A 15,009-nucleotide genomic window follows, 5' to 3' on the forward strand; every position below is an offset into this window, starting at 1 on the left:
GATCACATGGCATGCCCAGGTAGCTTCAGAGACTTGGGATTTTTTGCTAAAACAGTAACAGCTAAAAGTTACGTGCTTCAAGGAAAGGCTGCAGTGAACACCTTTAATATGAGTTGTACAGTCGTACGAGGTATTTGTAACACTGCTGCGTATGTGAACCCTGCCCTTGGGGATACCGGTTCCCTGGGATTTACAGTGTGTTTTACCTCTGATGGGAAGGATGCAAACAACAATCTCGTGCTAATAACCAGTACAGTATTTTCCAAAGCAATTCTTTTTTCATTTTTGGAGAGCAAAGCCAGCAGTACTCATGCAATAACTGCATGATGCAGTCGCTGTATGGCAGCATGCACGCTGGAAAAGAAGCGATTTTGGCAGCTGAATTTCAAATTCCTCTTTAGAGAGTAAATGATGCACTTGACTGTCAGAATTAAAAAGGGGTTGGAGGGAGGAGAGGACGAGCAGAGGGGTTGGCAGTGGTGTAGGAGCAGCCAGAGCAAGTACTTTCGACACTGTTAGTGGCAGAGAAGTTGTTAGGCACAGTGGTAGATGGAAATGTTCCGGCTGAGTTGGTAAACTCGACAACGTTTTGTTTGGCTTACAGCACTGTGAAAGACTGCCACTAGATCTGGTCAGAGATATGTAATTTGTTGGATTTTAAAAATAATAATTTCAGTCTCGAAACTGAAACAATATTTTCCGCTTCTCTTTTCAGTATGGATTCAATATGGTCATGTCGCATCCACATGCCGTTAATGAAATTGCACTAAGTTTGAACAACAAGAATCCCAGGTAGGCAGTACTTGCTTTTAGAGAGTTTAAGAAGTGGGTAAGTAAAGAGTACTTGGAAAAGGATTTTCAGGGGTATGTGTATGCACAAACCTGTAGCAAAAATCGGACTTCATTCTGAATCAGATTAAATCTGTGTAATGGTGCAGATAGATGAGCAATTGCCACCTAGTTCTATTGGTTTTAGAAGCCTACTGACTCTTCAGCTGAAAGTCCACTGCATAAGCACTTGAGCTCTATTGCAATGCAAAGAAGACCCTGCTGATAATGAGCAGCTTAGCATGGGATTTTCCTGAAGAGTAGGAAAATTTTCTTTACAAAATTTTGTCTAAAGCATCCTTAGGTTTGAATTTCTTTGAGAGAGGGTTTCATTCTTGTTCTGTGTTGGGTTGCTGTTCAGCCACAGCAATAATGTCGTAATTGCACAGTGGAAGTGATGGCTGCGAGGCTGTCCCCCCTCCTCTCCTCGCACACGCTTGTGACCCTGGCAGCCACTTCCAGCAAAACCTGGAGCTGCAGACCTCTTGCATGTCTAATGAAACCAAATCTGACATACTGATGTTTGCAAGGAAAGGTAAAACCAGGGGATGAGACAAAACTAAACAGCACTATAGATATATATAGCCTTTGCTTAGGCTGTCCACTTGCCTTACAGTGCACTGCTTGAAATCTTGTCCTGATGGAAGTAGGTATTTCCTTCCTTTCTTTTATTTAGCCCTAAGGCAGCAAGCCTAGGCACAGGATAAATGGGAAGGATATAGGATGTTTATTGTTTTTATCATTTTTGGTGTCCTGTGCCTGGGAATCAGGTGATCAAGAGAAAGCCTAAGTTTTCATTTTTGAAAGAAGTGGGTTATTTAGATTTCTGTTTATTGGGGGGAAAAAAAAAAAGCTTTCCAATGTGGCTAAAATAATCTGAAGACAAAACTTAATGTTAGTGATGTTCAAAACCTAATTTGTTTTAGGCTCATCATGATTATTGAAGAAACCAAAGGTTTGAGTGCTTAGGGTTGGCTGAGATGTGCAAAAAGGGAAGCAGCTGCTCTGAGCGATGCTGCAGAGCTGATCCCATTCCTGGACCTGCAGAGCTAAGTGCTGCAGGAGTGGGCAGGCCGGGCGGAGGATGGATGTAGGGACTCCATCTCCTCTGGCTGTGCCCAAACGGATGCCGCCAACACAGCCATAACTGTCCTTTCCCCATCCCACCCCAGATGTGTGGGCAGCCGGTGGGTGAGCGCTCCGGACAGCATCGGAGACCTGGGCGTCCCCCTGGGCTCTCCGCTCACAGAGATTGCTCTCCCCTTTCTCTGCACACACGGCTCATAGCCTGCCCTTGGAGGGGAAATTACTGAAGATCTGCAGTCAGAGCTCCTTGACCCTGTCTGAAAGAGCTTGGACTTTCTTCTTGTGGCAGGAAAAAAATAATTGATGAGTAAGAATTGAAAATGATACATTTAAAATTTCCTAGGAAAGTGAACATTTTATCTGATTTCCAAAGATAACCTTGACACTTTGAAAGCCGAAAGGTATTTCTTTTTCTGTAACATCTGGTTTGAGTCAATGCTTTAGCATGAGACTAATTTCATATGTGTCTGCATGATTTGACTATCTGCTCAGAGCTCATCTGACTATAAAGTCCGGTTGGTGCTTTTGCCTTATGTGAACCTGATAAAAAAGTACTGGGGATTATTTATACTGGAGTTACACTGAGTCTATTGCATGCTCTTCTTTCAGTAATCTGTTGTCTTCTCTCATTAACATGCCTGTGTTAGCACTGCTGTCAATCAGTTGCCCAGATTTCTGATTCAAGAGGGCAAAGACGTGCTAAGGCATCCTATAGTTACTTCAGTGAACCACGTGTTCTGTTGTTTTTTTTTTTTTGTGTGGCTATGAATAATACAAATTACCATAGAAAATAATTCAGATTTGTATCAGGAAAAATACGGATTTGAATTATAAGCACATTCATTATAAAAACTGGGCTCAGAGGAAATGGGCTGCGTTGCCGTGAAGACAGCTGACTAATGGCTGATGTGCAGTGATCCTGGCTTGTGTAAAACTGCCTCCTCTCCGGGTTTGTGCAGGTGAACTCTCTGGAGTACAAGCTGTGGAAGGTTGACGTGGTCTGCCTTTACCAGAGTTATGCAACTGCCTTTGGTTTGCTTGAATTTCCACAAGTATAATCTGTGATTTAAATTTTTGCATGTTTTGAGAAGCATTAAAATGGGGGAAAACTGCATGATCCTGGGAGAGTCAAAACGCCCTGGATCAGATGATGCTCAGCTTTATACATCTTGCAAGTTTACTAGTTTCAAGGGATTAAAAATAGACGGGATGCAAACTACATCTCCCAGTGTCTCCACATCCGTTTTGTGAGCAAGTAGAAAGAAGGTGGTTCAGCACATGGTGGTCATTGACTGTCACCGTTTCTTTTCTTCACAGGACAAAGGCCCTTGTCTTAGAACTTTTAGCAGCTGTTTGCCTCGTCAGAGGAGGGCATGAAATAATTTTATCTGCATTCGATAACTTTAAGGAGGTACGTTACTCTGCTTTATTAGAATTTGGTGCGCGTGTCGATAGCTATTGGCTAGAGCTTTCTCATTCAGCTAAATTTCGTAGAGTAAGGATTTTCCATAAACTGCAGATTTTCCCGTAGTCACTTTGAGCTGCAAAGTAGACAGTGGTGTCTATGCCATCATTTTGTTTGTGTTTGCGTAAAAGAGCCATAATCCCAACAACATGAATCCAGACTGTGATTTGCTCCCTTTACCTTTTGGTCGGTCGAGCTGTGTCCCTGAAGTGGAAAACTAATGGAGATCTTGAGAGCTTTACTCCAGTTCTGTCTCTGAAATGACCAGGAATGGTGTATTAGACCTCCCGTTTTCAAAGCCATTTACACAAGCCCTTGAAAGGCAAAACTCCTGGTTTTATTATCAGTAGGAATTTAATTTGTGAAAAAATTACAAAATCAAGTCTTCGTGATGGAACACTGACTGCTGAAATTAATGCAGGTATTCCAGTAGGCTCAAGTAGGGCAAAACAGTCTCATTCATAGGTGATACAGGTTCAAGTGTATCACATGTTTGCATACAGCGGTTAATGGGATTTCAGAACATCCTATGAAAGTTCAGAAGTGCTAGTGTGGGAATCAAGTCCTAGAAAGCTGCTGTTCTAGTTTATTTTGAATATTGGATATATGTGTGGATTTATTATTCAAGAAAAAATGAATCTAGACTTACAAGCTCAAAAATTGTTAGACTTGATGAGTCCCAACTGGACTTTGTATAAACATGTAGCATGTTTTTCCTTAATGCCACTGTTGCTGTAAGTGGGTTAACGCAGATGATTAACAAGCCAAGTTCTTGATTTTTTTTTTAAATTTTTGTGTTTTGGGAATTATTTCTGGTGGGGAGATACCAATCTCTGATTTACATCCACTGTATATATTTGCATGTTGTAGACAAATAACTGTATTTCTGAGGCGCTCGTCATTATACAGAGCCAGAGCAAAAGGTTTGAAGTAATCTCCAGTGTGGGCCTGTTGTAGAAACCCCAGCTTTGCAAGACCAGACCTGTCCTAGCTGTGAGCTGTGTTGTGTATGTAGAGCTACCTGAGGACAGAGGTAATGGGAATGGCACGGCTGCTGGCGATGAAGTGGAAGTCGAGTTGGAAGTGTTGTGTGACCATGGAGAAAGCCTTGCTCCTGGGTTACGCCAGCGGAAGGGATGGTCAGAATATGGAAATAAGATCTTCTGCTTCTAGCTGGGGAAGGGTCTGCGGTCCTTTAATGCAGGCACAGAACGGGAACTGGAAAGTATAGTTTGGTTCTTTCATTTATTCATCTGTAGCCTTGGGCAAGCTGCCGGTATCTTTGTCTTTATTTGCACCTTTGTGAAATGAAGGAATCATGGAAGCAAATGCAGATGAGTTTGTTATGAAGAACAATTGGGTAATATGAGAGAAGTGCTTTAAATAGGAAAAGTACTGTAAACATGCAAAGTACAATGTTATTATTCCAGGCTTAAATTCTTCTGGCTTATTACTACTCTATTATAGAAGAAATATGACTCATTAGGGAGGGTGGTGTGAGGGATGACTGATAAGTTGGGCAAATGACTACAGCTGAAATACCACTGGTCGGGACAGTCTGTAAGGCTCATTAAACAGGCCCTTTGCATGTCACAGGGAAGGATGTGTAAAGTCCCATTTGCTTTCTTACCTTCCTGACATCTTTAGTCGAGGTTTTGCTCCTTCATTTTCTTCCAAGTGCTCTATCACATCTCTTTTCTCGGGCCGACATTCAAAAATTCCAATGTAACACATTCAGTTTGTCTGCCATTATTTATTTATTCCATTCCTGTTTGTGTTTGATCAAGTCATTTGCTATAGTGGAACTGTCAGATGTTGCAGGTGAAGTGAGCGTGCAAGGAGGGGATTTTACCTTTCTCAATTCTGCATTTAGCTGTTCTCTTTATCCAATTATGCTGCTTATTTCTTGCTCTGTGCTGTTGTTTTCCAGTTTCCTTCTGGGCAAGTTTTCAGTAATGGTTTCAAGTTTTCATGTTTATAACTCATTCAGCTGGTATATTAAAAATCTCTGAGTTGCTGACATGTAAAGTACCCAGGGTTAGATTTCTAGCAGTATACTTCCAATTTAAATTGCTGTAAGCTCAATCATATTTGTGTGGCTTCTGTAACTATGCACTGCAGGGCTGCCACAGCTTCTCTGTGGTTCTTTCATCAGACACTGTGTGCATATTTAGGACAGATTAGACTAGTCGAACTAGATCTCTGCCAGTCTATCCCCTTGCCATAAAATAACTTCAAAAGAAATCTGAACTCCTGCCTAACACTCACCCTGTAATAAAGTCAGTAGGGAAAACAGGATATTTTGGACCAAATTCTGCTCTCATTTACATCAGGGTGAACATCAAATATTTCATTAGACTTTGAGCTTTGCTCTGATGTAAATGAGGACAGAATTTGGTTCTCAGGGTCTGACTGAGCTGGAAGACCGCAGCTGATTTGAATCTTGTCAAGAATTCTTTTTGAAAGTGACTTTTCATTTGAAAATGATTTTACAGGCCAAACTTTTTCTGGCTGGGCTCGAGATATTCAAATGGAGGACAGTTTGTTTTGTTAAGCTGTCTCTTGAAAATTATTCTTGTCCAGTTACTTCACCTGAAATCATTGATTCTTGTGCACAGGTTGTTTCTTTGCAGGGGACTCAGCTCTGTGCATTACAGACATAGCCCAGTGCTTGCTTTTCACTACAGGATTAAGATCATGTTGAACAGGTCACTTCTGAAAACAGAAACACAGGGCTATTTTGAAGCCATCAAGAAGGTACAACAAACGAGGAGCTTGAGACGGAATTGAATAAAGCTGAACTTAACAGGAGAAAAAAAATCTGGAACTGTTGTTACTGACAGCAAATGGAGACCAGGAGAGGGAAGGGGTAGGCTGGGATGGATGGAAGGAAAGGCAGGTGTTTTATGCAAAGTTCATCAGAGCTGAGGAAACCAGGCTTCACGCAGTCACACTGGTGGTAGGAAACGCAAGCCCCCTGTTTCAGGCCAGTGAGTGGCAGAGCTGTTGAATGCATTTTTTTTTTTTTTTTTTTTTAATTTTGCTGTAAGGCAGAAAGCAGTTACAGTGAAATCCTCATCCATATTGTATGGAATGAATCAGTAATTTTAAGGGAGACATCAGTATTAGTTTCTCATCCATCTTTGTATTTCTCCTTTGTGTTCTTTGTGATGTTGAAGGAGTTTGCATGTTGAGTACAAGCAGGGAATGGTTTAGGTCAGTCTCTCGTGGTGCACGTGTCTGCTTTCTGCTGCCTGCTCTATGTTTTGGGAACTATTCAGCATTGACAGAACAGCAGCTCCAGCTCTCCGAGAGGGAAGTGCCCCAGATGTATACGCACCTTCTGGGTTTGATCATTCCTTCCAGGCCAGTGCAGACGTTGGGTGGATCGTCCCCAATTTCCAGCCTAAATTCAGCTCATCCTTTTTCAGGAGGTCTCGGTCTGGGCGAAACAGGAAAGAAAGTTCAAATTAAACTGTGAAGACCTGTCCCTGCTTGTTCCTGGGCAAGGTGGAATTTTACGTCATCCCATGTTTCTCTTTTCAAAAATGCTACTTCTATAACTCTTATTGCTTTTGGAGTCCAGGTGCTGCTTAGCCTCTACGTCAAGAAAAGCCTCGTTGCCTGGCGAAGTTTGTACTTGCAGGAGGGTCAGACCTTGGTTATGAGAAGCTCCACTAGCCAGGAAGGCCAGCAGATATTTCGGTTTGGCTGCAGCCGCTCTCGGTGTCTTCAGGCCTCAAACAGCTTCGGAAAGGTCCCGGAGCAGAAGAAGTGCCAGGAGGTCGGGGTGGTGCTGGAGACTCCCACTCAGCCCCGTTAGTGGGAGCAGGGCTTTGCCTTTGCCTACAGCACGTGGCGCTCTGCAGCTGGAAAACTTCCCTTTTCTGAGCGATGCTTGACTGAATTCTGCTGTGTTTGTGGGAAATAGTTTGGAGTCGCTGTGCCACAGGTAGCCCACGGGAATAGCTGGGGTGTTTGGCTATTCCCTTATCTTTTTGACACTTTCTGGCCCGTTGCCGGTTCTGTTAGCAGCCACCTCTTATTCCCAGCGCCTCGCACTGAAGGCAAACGCTGCTTGAATGGGATATCGCAGCCTCGCCTGGGTGAGCTCTTCGGCACAGCCGCGACCCCGGCCTTTACCCACTTGCCAGTGGGCTTCCTTAGCAGTGTTCCCGGGCCTTTGTGCTTGTTTCCATGGATTTGTGAGAACTGGCTACGCGATTTTATCCGAGTTGCCTGGGATTTGCGTTGCAGGATGAGCAAATGCACTTCAGCAGAATTCCAGGGGAAGAAAAGGAGAGCGGAGTTAGCCGCAAGAGAGCTTTGGGGGAGCTCTGAGGGTCACAGACGGATGCTGAGAGCTTGTGCCCCATTTAAATTGAAGCAGGCTGAGTGCACTGTTAGAAAACAAGATATATTTTCCTGACGCTTGTTCAGAGTAGTTAATTCATTTTAATAGTGTGATTGTATGTGTGGGTATACAGAGAATTAAGCTGCCGTCTTTCACTGCCAATAATAAAACTTCGTTTTACTACTATCTCATTGCTTACTCCCCTTACTCTTTCCTGGAAATGCTGTTTTGCATTTGCAAAAGCGTGTTGCGCTGGAGCTTAGGTGTGTTGGTGTCCCGCAGCCATCACAAATGGTGAGAGCCAGCACGGTGCGCTTCTGCTCACGTCGCACAGACATGGTGTGGAGATGGTGCTCCTTAAACCGCAGCATAGCCACGCGGTGGTAACTCACTCAGGACCCAAAACGAGCATCGTTCCAAAGCTGCCCTTGCTCTCTGTTGTTCTACTGACATCTTACCATAATCAAAATGCTTTTGTTCATTGCTGCCTTGTCAAGGAAGGATGTTTTCATGTGGATGAGATTCTACAGATTGAGAAGATCTTGCAGTTGTCACTGCCATTGACTGGATACTTCTAATACACTTGTACGCCGAGAGCGAATTGCGTAGGAAATGTTTTGCTGCGGTTGATACTGGTTGGAAGATGAAGAAGGTTTTACAGAGCTGAGAAAAAGAATAGGAGGATAACCAAGACCACTATTCTCAGGTCAAGATTTTTATGGCGAGATAAAGGTGTGTTCAGCAGGTTGAAAACCCAAGCACTTTCCACCTGAGAGGGCAGCTGTAGTTTCAGTTGCCTGTACCCTGCCAGGTCTTGGTCCAGGAGGTGTGAGACAGCATGTGGGAAAATTCGGCTTTCCGCGTGGCTGGCATTTTGAATTGGGGAAAAAATACATTTTAAATGTAGCAAAATAGTCAACAGGGAAATTTCGAAGGACTGAACTCTAACGAACAGCTGATCACTGGCTGGCCCTATTTGCAGGGCAGGTGGGGAATCACGGGAGGCTGGGCAGCGTGGTGTCTGCCTGTGCAATCACAGCGGGTCGGGCTCCGGCTCACACCTTGGCAGAGCAATCCCTCGGGTACAAGAGTGTTTTTTTTAAACTCGCTGTGCATTTTTCTCTCTGTTTTCTAATCTGAGCGCTGAAACCCCATGTTGCTTTGCGTTCCTCTTGGAAGCAGAGCTCAAAAAGGAGTTTCTGCTCTCCCAGCTGACTTGCGTTATGTTCTACTGATGACCAGTGTACTTGTTAACTGGGGGCAGCTCTTTCTCGGAGCCCCTTCCCAGGGAGCCTGAAGCAAGTGTGGATGGGAACCTGATAACGATGTTATCAGGTGCTGCCCTGATGGAGAATGTGGCTCTGACTCCTCAGGGGCCAGCTCCGAGCTGTGCTATGGGTTAGGTCTGCTTCATGGTAAAGTTTCTTACAGTTGTGTGCTCCTAGTAAAAATTAGGTAATGCTTTGCCCATTATATATCTGTATTTATATACATACATACGTGTATATATATACACACCTTTGACTCTTGGGTTAATTTTAAGGAACTTTTGCCTACAGTCAGAGTCGGAATCTCTCAGCCCCTTTCTCTTTAGTTGGAAGAAGACATCACTGACAGCCTGGAGGCAAAGGTTTTAGTGCACCATATATCCCCAGAAATACCTGAATTAGCCTAATGACACGCAGGGCTCGGGCAGCATCGCAGGGCGTCACTGGGAAGCAGGCGGTGAGACCGCCTGTGAATTATTTTGGGTACCACCACCCAAAATACACCCCTTCCCCAGCTCAGAGACTGCATGTTTGGTTGCAGGCTATCACAGCATTACCAAACCTAAATGAGGATTCCTTAGAGCTAAGGCACAGAAATAACGTGGACTGGCAAACTGTGGGCAAGGTTATGAAATCTGGTGAGAACATCCAGAAATAGAATTAACACAGAAGTTCTAGTTCAACAGAATTAAAGCTTGTTGAGGCTATGAATGCAGAAAGCTGTTTTCCAACTCACTTGTGGCCTTGCTTCATAATTGAAAATTTTTGCGGCATTTCTAGTTAGCTGTTTTATTTACATGGTTTACATGTTTTTCATTTACTGAAAGCGTAGCAGCCAATAAACAAATAGGTTCAATAAGTTTACAGATATGTTGAAAAAATTGCAACCCAACAGCACTAATGTGATTGCATAATGAAAACAGTTACAAAGCAATTTGGGGTTTTTTTGCAAATAATAATTTCCTCAGCTTTAGTGAAGATCTGAAAATGTCAGTTTTTGAATATACTTCACAGCACTCTGAACTAACGTTTTTAAGGAGCACAATCTTAGATCCTTATGCGGCTTTTCGTTAATCTCCATTTTAAACATAGGAGAATTTACTTTAATAACAACTAAATATTTCTGGGAAAAGACCAGAGGACTCTACCACTTTTTTTTTTCTTTTTTTTTTTTAATAAGCACAATAGTAGTTTTAAAATGGATCCAAACCGAGGAGGCAAAAGAATTGACTGAGATCTGTAGTGAGACAGAAAGCCAGCCAGAAATAATCCTGGCTCTCTGCAGGGAACAATTTTGACTTTGGCTCTAATCCAGCAAAGCAGTTAATTTGCTTATTATACAAGCATATACCAGAATAATTGAATTCCATAAGTTGAGTGTATGCTTGTGTGTTTCTCCATATGGGAAATAATTTTAGTATTTAAAAATAACAACGGAATTGAGGTGCTTTTCCTAAGATGAACCATAGCTTTCAAGAAACCACCTCGTTTTGCTCCAAGACAAGAAGAAATGCCAAAAAATAAATTGGAATTCAGATAATCCAGAAAACTTTTGGGAAGCTCATTGTCTGGTGGTTATTCCAGCATCTGAACTTCCCCACGTGCTGGGGAGAGAAGAGCTGGCCTCACTTGTTGGAGACCAGGAATGAGAGAGGGGCTGGGTCCAGCACGCCGGCGCTCCTTCTTGTTTTAACATCAGTTTAATTGACTTATGTGTTTGCTGCTCTGAAATATCCGACAGGTGAGAAGAATTGCAATCTCCTCACGCATCGCCTGGTTATGACTATTAATGCTGAGCTTACAGAGACTGGGTTCATCTGAATTGCTGGGCAGCGAGCTGAAAGGCGGGGGCATGGCAAATGAACCTCATTGTTTACCTCCATCAGTTTTCACTCTGGCAAAGTGAGACAATATTGTTCAGCCCTCAATTTTCACAATGCTTAATTCAGAGTCAGATTTCTCTATTTGAATAATGAATGGTGGCACTGAAAACAGCAGTTCTGAATTATTCTTACGGGCTATTATAATAACTCAGTACTAGAAGAAACTGTTTGCAAGTGCTAGAAAATGTAAATGCATTTGTTGTCTTTTGCACTACAGCAGTATTTTGAGAGCGCCGTAACCCTGCTGGTAGAGAAGTAAAAGGTATTTTAACCTAGTAAGTATTAAATAACTGTTTACTTAACCAGTAACTTATGGGAAAACTGATTTTTTGTTCTTCAGCAAACTGCAAAAATGTCAGCATGATCAGTCCAAACAAAGTGTTCCTGTGGAGTGCTGCTTGCCGGTGGTGGGATCTGCTGATCACAGTGGGCTGTTGTGGGGGAGAGAAAGCCAGCATTGTGCCGCTGGACAAAGGAGCACAGACAGGAGAAAAGGTTCACAAAGTGTCCCATGAATTTTTGGGCTGCATATACATCAGACTATTTATAACACCACATCCAGTATAGGCTGTGTCCATGTACACAGTATGCATTTCCATGAAATTGTGCTGCCACTTCTCACTCTTGCAGAACTCAAAAGGTTATTGAAGGAGGAGGGAGCAGCTTAAAACAACCTTTGGGCAACACGTGGTAGATGCTCATTTTAATGTTTGCACTGACAGAAAATGTCCTGTATTGCAAAGCCTTTCCTAAGGTTTAGGTATTTTAAATTTGGCCCTTCAGAGAATTGTCTTCCCTGCCTTGAGGTCACTGTTACCTGCCTTTGCCATGCCAGACCCTACTCACCTCAAGTGTAAACGCAGCCAAAATGATTTCATTTTCTGTATGGTGTTGGGGACCACCAGGCGTTACCTGCTTCCTGGCACAGGGGCATTTTGTGAGCTGATGAGCTTGCTGATGTCTTTTCTGTGAAGACAGGTTGCTAGCTCAGAGCTGTCATTCTCTCTCCCCCACCTTGCTGACAGACAGACACTTGCATCACGGCAGTTGCAGTGTCTGAATGGGGCACTGCAGCTCAGGCTTAGGAGCATCAGTCCTCCAGATGTGGAGGAGATAGCGGTCTGGCAGCTGTGTCTCGTAGTGTGCATTCTGTACCGTTGGCCAACAAGCTGCAGCTCCAAAGCCTGAAATACTGCCTGTGTTCGCTGCCATCTCCATATGGAACACGCTGTATTTGCTTGTGGTGAGGTTTAGTTACGAGCTCCATTCTGCAACAAAATGAGGTTGTGCTTCGTGTTGTTAGGTAACTGTCTGAGGTAGGATGATGGATGTGCTTCGATCAGCCTGGATTTTCACTTTCTGCCTGACACTGCACAGGAAAACATCTTCAGTTTTTCCAAAATATCCTTGTTGTCTTTTGCTGCCTGCCCAGGTTGCCTTTCTGGAGCATCTTACAGTAATCTGGCCACTGGAGCAGGAGCAACGTGAGGGTGGTTGTAATTGAACTTTGCTCTTGGGTGGTCTGGATGTGAACCGTATGACCTGAGAGCATTGCCAGGTGGATATGGATATAATCATTGCTAAACTTTTCATAATGGATCCTTTTGCTTCCTTGTAGGATTGTATTGTACCTTTGTAATAGATCTGTGATGGGTTTACTTCGTTAGCACCCAAACGCTTTCCAGAGAAAGGACCCTCCGTGGGTGGTTTTCCATAAAGCCACATTGTTCTTCTAGAATGACGTGGGCTTAATGCAACCTAAAAAGTTTTTTTCACAGCCTAAGTAGAGACAGAGGTTTTTTATAGCCGTGGTAACCCGTTTAATCTTGCTTCTTACACAGAATAATGCTAATAAAAGAAAGATCAGCCTTTCTTAGTCCCAGCCATACTTTCAAATGACAGACCTTGGAAATTTATTCAAATATAAATGGCAACATATGGTTTTATGTGGTGGGATTTGATTTCAGCATTCGTCTTGGATTTTGGCCAATCTTCAGGCTGTAGGCTTCATCTACAGTTTCACTCTCTTTAATCTTCCAGGATAAATTATATCATTTCATGAAAGTCAGCTCGCTGTCTCTTGAAACGCACATGTTCCCAGCACTGACTCATCTGATGATAGTGTGAAATATCTGCGAGCAGCCACCGAAAGCCGCAGGTTGTTGTTGCTTTTCCTATTGCTATCAACTGCTGTATCCCAGCCAGCCAGGGCTGCTTGTGTCCCGGGATCGGCAGTTCTCTGCCGGCGCTGTATCACTTCGGGTTGCTCCCTAATTTAATTAGTCAGCCATAAATGGCTTGTAGTTGTTTATGTCAGCTTTTCTCATCCATGTGGAACGGTTTACATTAGATTTCCCAGAAATCAGTCCTTCTGGCTTTTATTTGGTGATCGTATGCACCATTGTTAATGTTTGTTTCCACGATACATGATTTTGTTCAAGTCGACTCCATTTTTTCTGAAGTGGGTATGAGAGAGACGCGATTGTTTAGAGCTCAAAGTTGAGATGAACCTACTTTTTTCTTTTATTATGTGGACTCTTAACTGTTTTGTGTGGAGGGGAGAGTACGGAGAGCACTGGAAGAATTTGCAGTTGGTCGAACTGAAATACCATCCCGTTTACTATAGTAGGAAAAAAATGGCTTGGGATAATAACGTAGGGATGAGTGCATCTAAGCAGCCTGTGGTGCAAGTGAAGGAGAGGGTTCCTTGGGTTTGCTTTGAGCGGGAGCTGTCTCCAAAATCAAATTATATCGGCGGGCAGCTGCTGCCTTTGATCCTTACAGTGCCAGTAGGTTCCTGAAACCTGGCCAGATTCTGGTTTTCTCTTTGGCTCTTCTTGACGGAGGCCAGCCTCTTGTCAGCATTTCATCTCTTTTCCTCCTGAAGGGCATGCTGCTCCTGCACGGAAGCATACGTGTCCCGGGAGGGGTGTACGCCAGAGCTGAGCTGCGTGCCTGCAGGCTGCACCCTGCCAAGAGTGCTTTTGGGGGGGCCCGTGGTAAGAGGGTGCCCCGTAGGGCGTTTGTGGTAAGTGCCCGGAGTAGGTCCCATTGTTGCATGTTCAATGAACTTGGGCTTCTTCATGACAAAACGATTCCTGGTCCTGCACACGGAGAGCTGGGGAGACGGACGGGATGCCGGCAGGCTCTGGTGCTGTCGTCTGGTGTGGAGATGCTCTGGTCCCCGCCGGAGTGTGCTTATCCCACCTCTCGCTTTTAAATGCACGCTTGTGAAACCAGGATAGTCATGTCAAAATACTCATGATGATCTCCCTATCTTTCCAAGGTTGCTCCTGGCCGTTTTGAATTTGAGTTTGGCCATTTGGTGGCTTTGCAGAGCCTAAGGCTCTTCACCAGTGACACCAGCTCTCGAGACACCCGCTGCAAAGCACAGCACGCTGGAAGGCTGGGGCAGGGGCTCGCTCGCTCGCCCTCAGTTTTCGTTGGAGCTGCTGTAACCATCAGCAATGTGCATGCGGTGTTTGGGCTTTGATCTCCCAGCAAGACAATTAGACAATTCCTGATGCTGTAGGGAGGCTTTACGAGGATTACTCCTGAAGAAAAGCTCAAGATTAGACTGAAGATTTACAACCTGAAGCTGAATGGCAGTGGCTCTCCAAGCTCACCCATCCTTTCCGTGTCCCAGGGACCCCATCTCTGCTAAGCAGAGAGATGGGTCATGTATGCTTCACCCCTCGCACAACTGCAGGCCAGGCAATACCAAGGAGACTTGCTCCATCCAAGAGTGGGTCTGTCTCGGCTCTGTTGTAGTCTATCTTAGACCTTAATGTGTGTTTTATGGGCCTAGTGGAGCAGCCCATGTAAAGGCATTTAATGCTTCAAAACCACTTTCGTGGCATAGGCTGTAGAGAGAGACGAGTCCTTTGGGTTTAAGGTCATGATAATTTGCTTGACCAACAAGTGTAATCTGTTTTTCATGAGGGTGCATGCTTTGTTGTTTAAGTGTGTTTATTCTACCTTGTGAGTCTTTAAGGTTCAGCTGGAAACATTTAAATACAACTTAAGCAAGTGTTTGTGTGTGACTTCAGCACCCTCCCTACCAGAGGCTGTGCGAGTGGGGGTTGCTGAGCCTGCACAGAGCCCATTAGTTGCAACTCGTGGGAT

General features: G+C 44.0%; 1 protein-coding gene across 11 annotated transcripts in view; it reads left to right on the forward strand.

Moving 5' to 3' along the window:
* FMNL2 (formin like 2) overlaps nucleotides 1–15,009 on the forward strand; it is a 153,757-nt gene that overhangs the window by 110,427 nt on the left and 28,321 nt on the right. For all 11 annotated transcript variants that reach the window (XM_052792450.1, XM_052792453.1, XM_052792451.1 and 8 more), the window contains 2 exons: nucleotides 716–792; nucleotides 3,232–3,325. In XM_052792450.1, coding sequence (XP_052648410.1) covers nucleotides 716–792; nucleotides 3,232–3,325 — 171 coding nt within the window. The remainder of the gene's footprint in view (nucleotides 1–715; nucleotides 793–3,231; nucleotides 3,326–15,009) is intronic.

The sequence above is a fragment of the Harpia harpyja genome, chromosome 7 (genome assembly GCF_026419915.1).
Source record: "Harpia harpyja isolate bHarHar1 chromosome 7, bHarHar1 primary haplotype, whole genome shotgun sequence".
NCBI lineage: Eukaryota > Metazoa > Chordata > Aves > Accipitriformes > Accipitridae > Harpia > Harpia harpyja.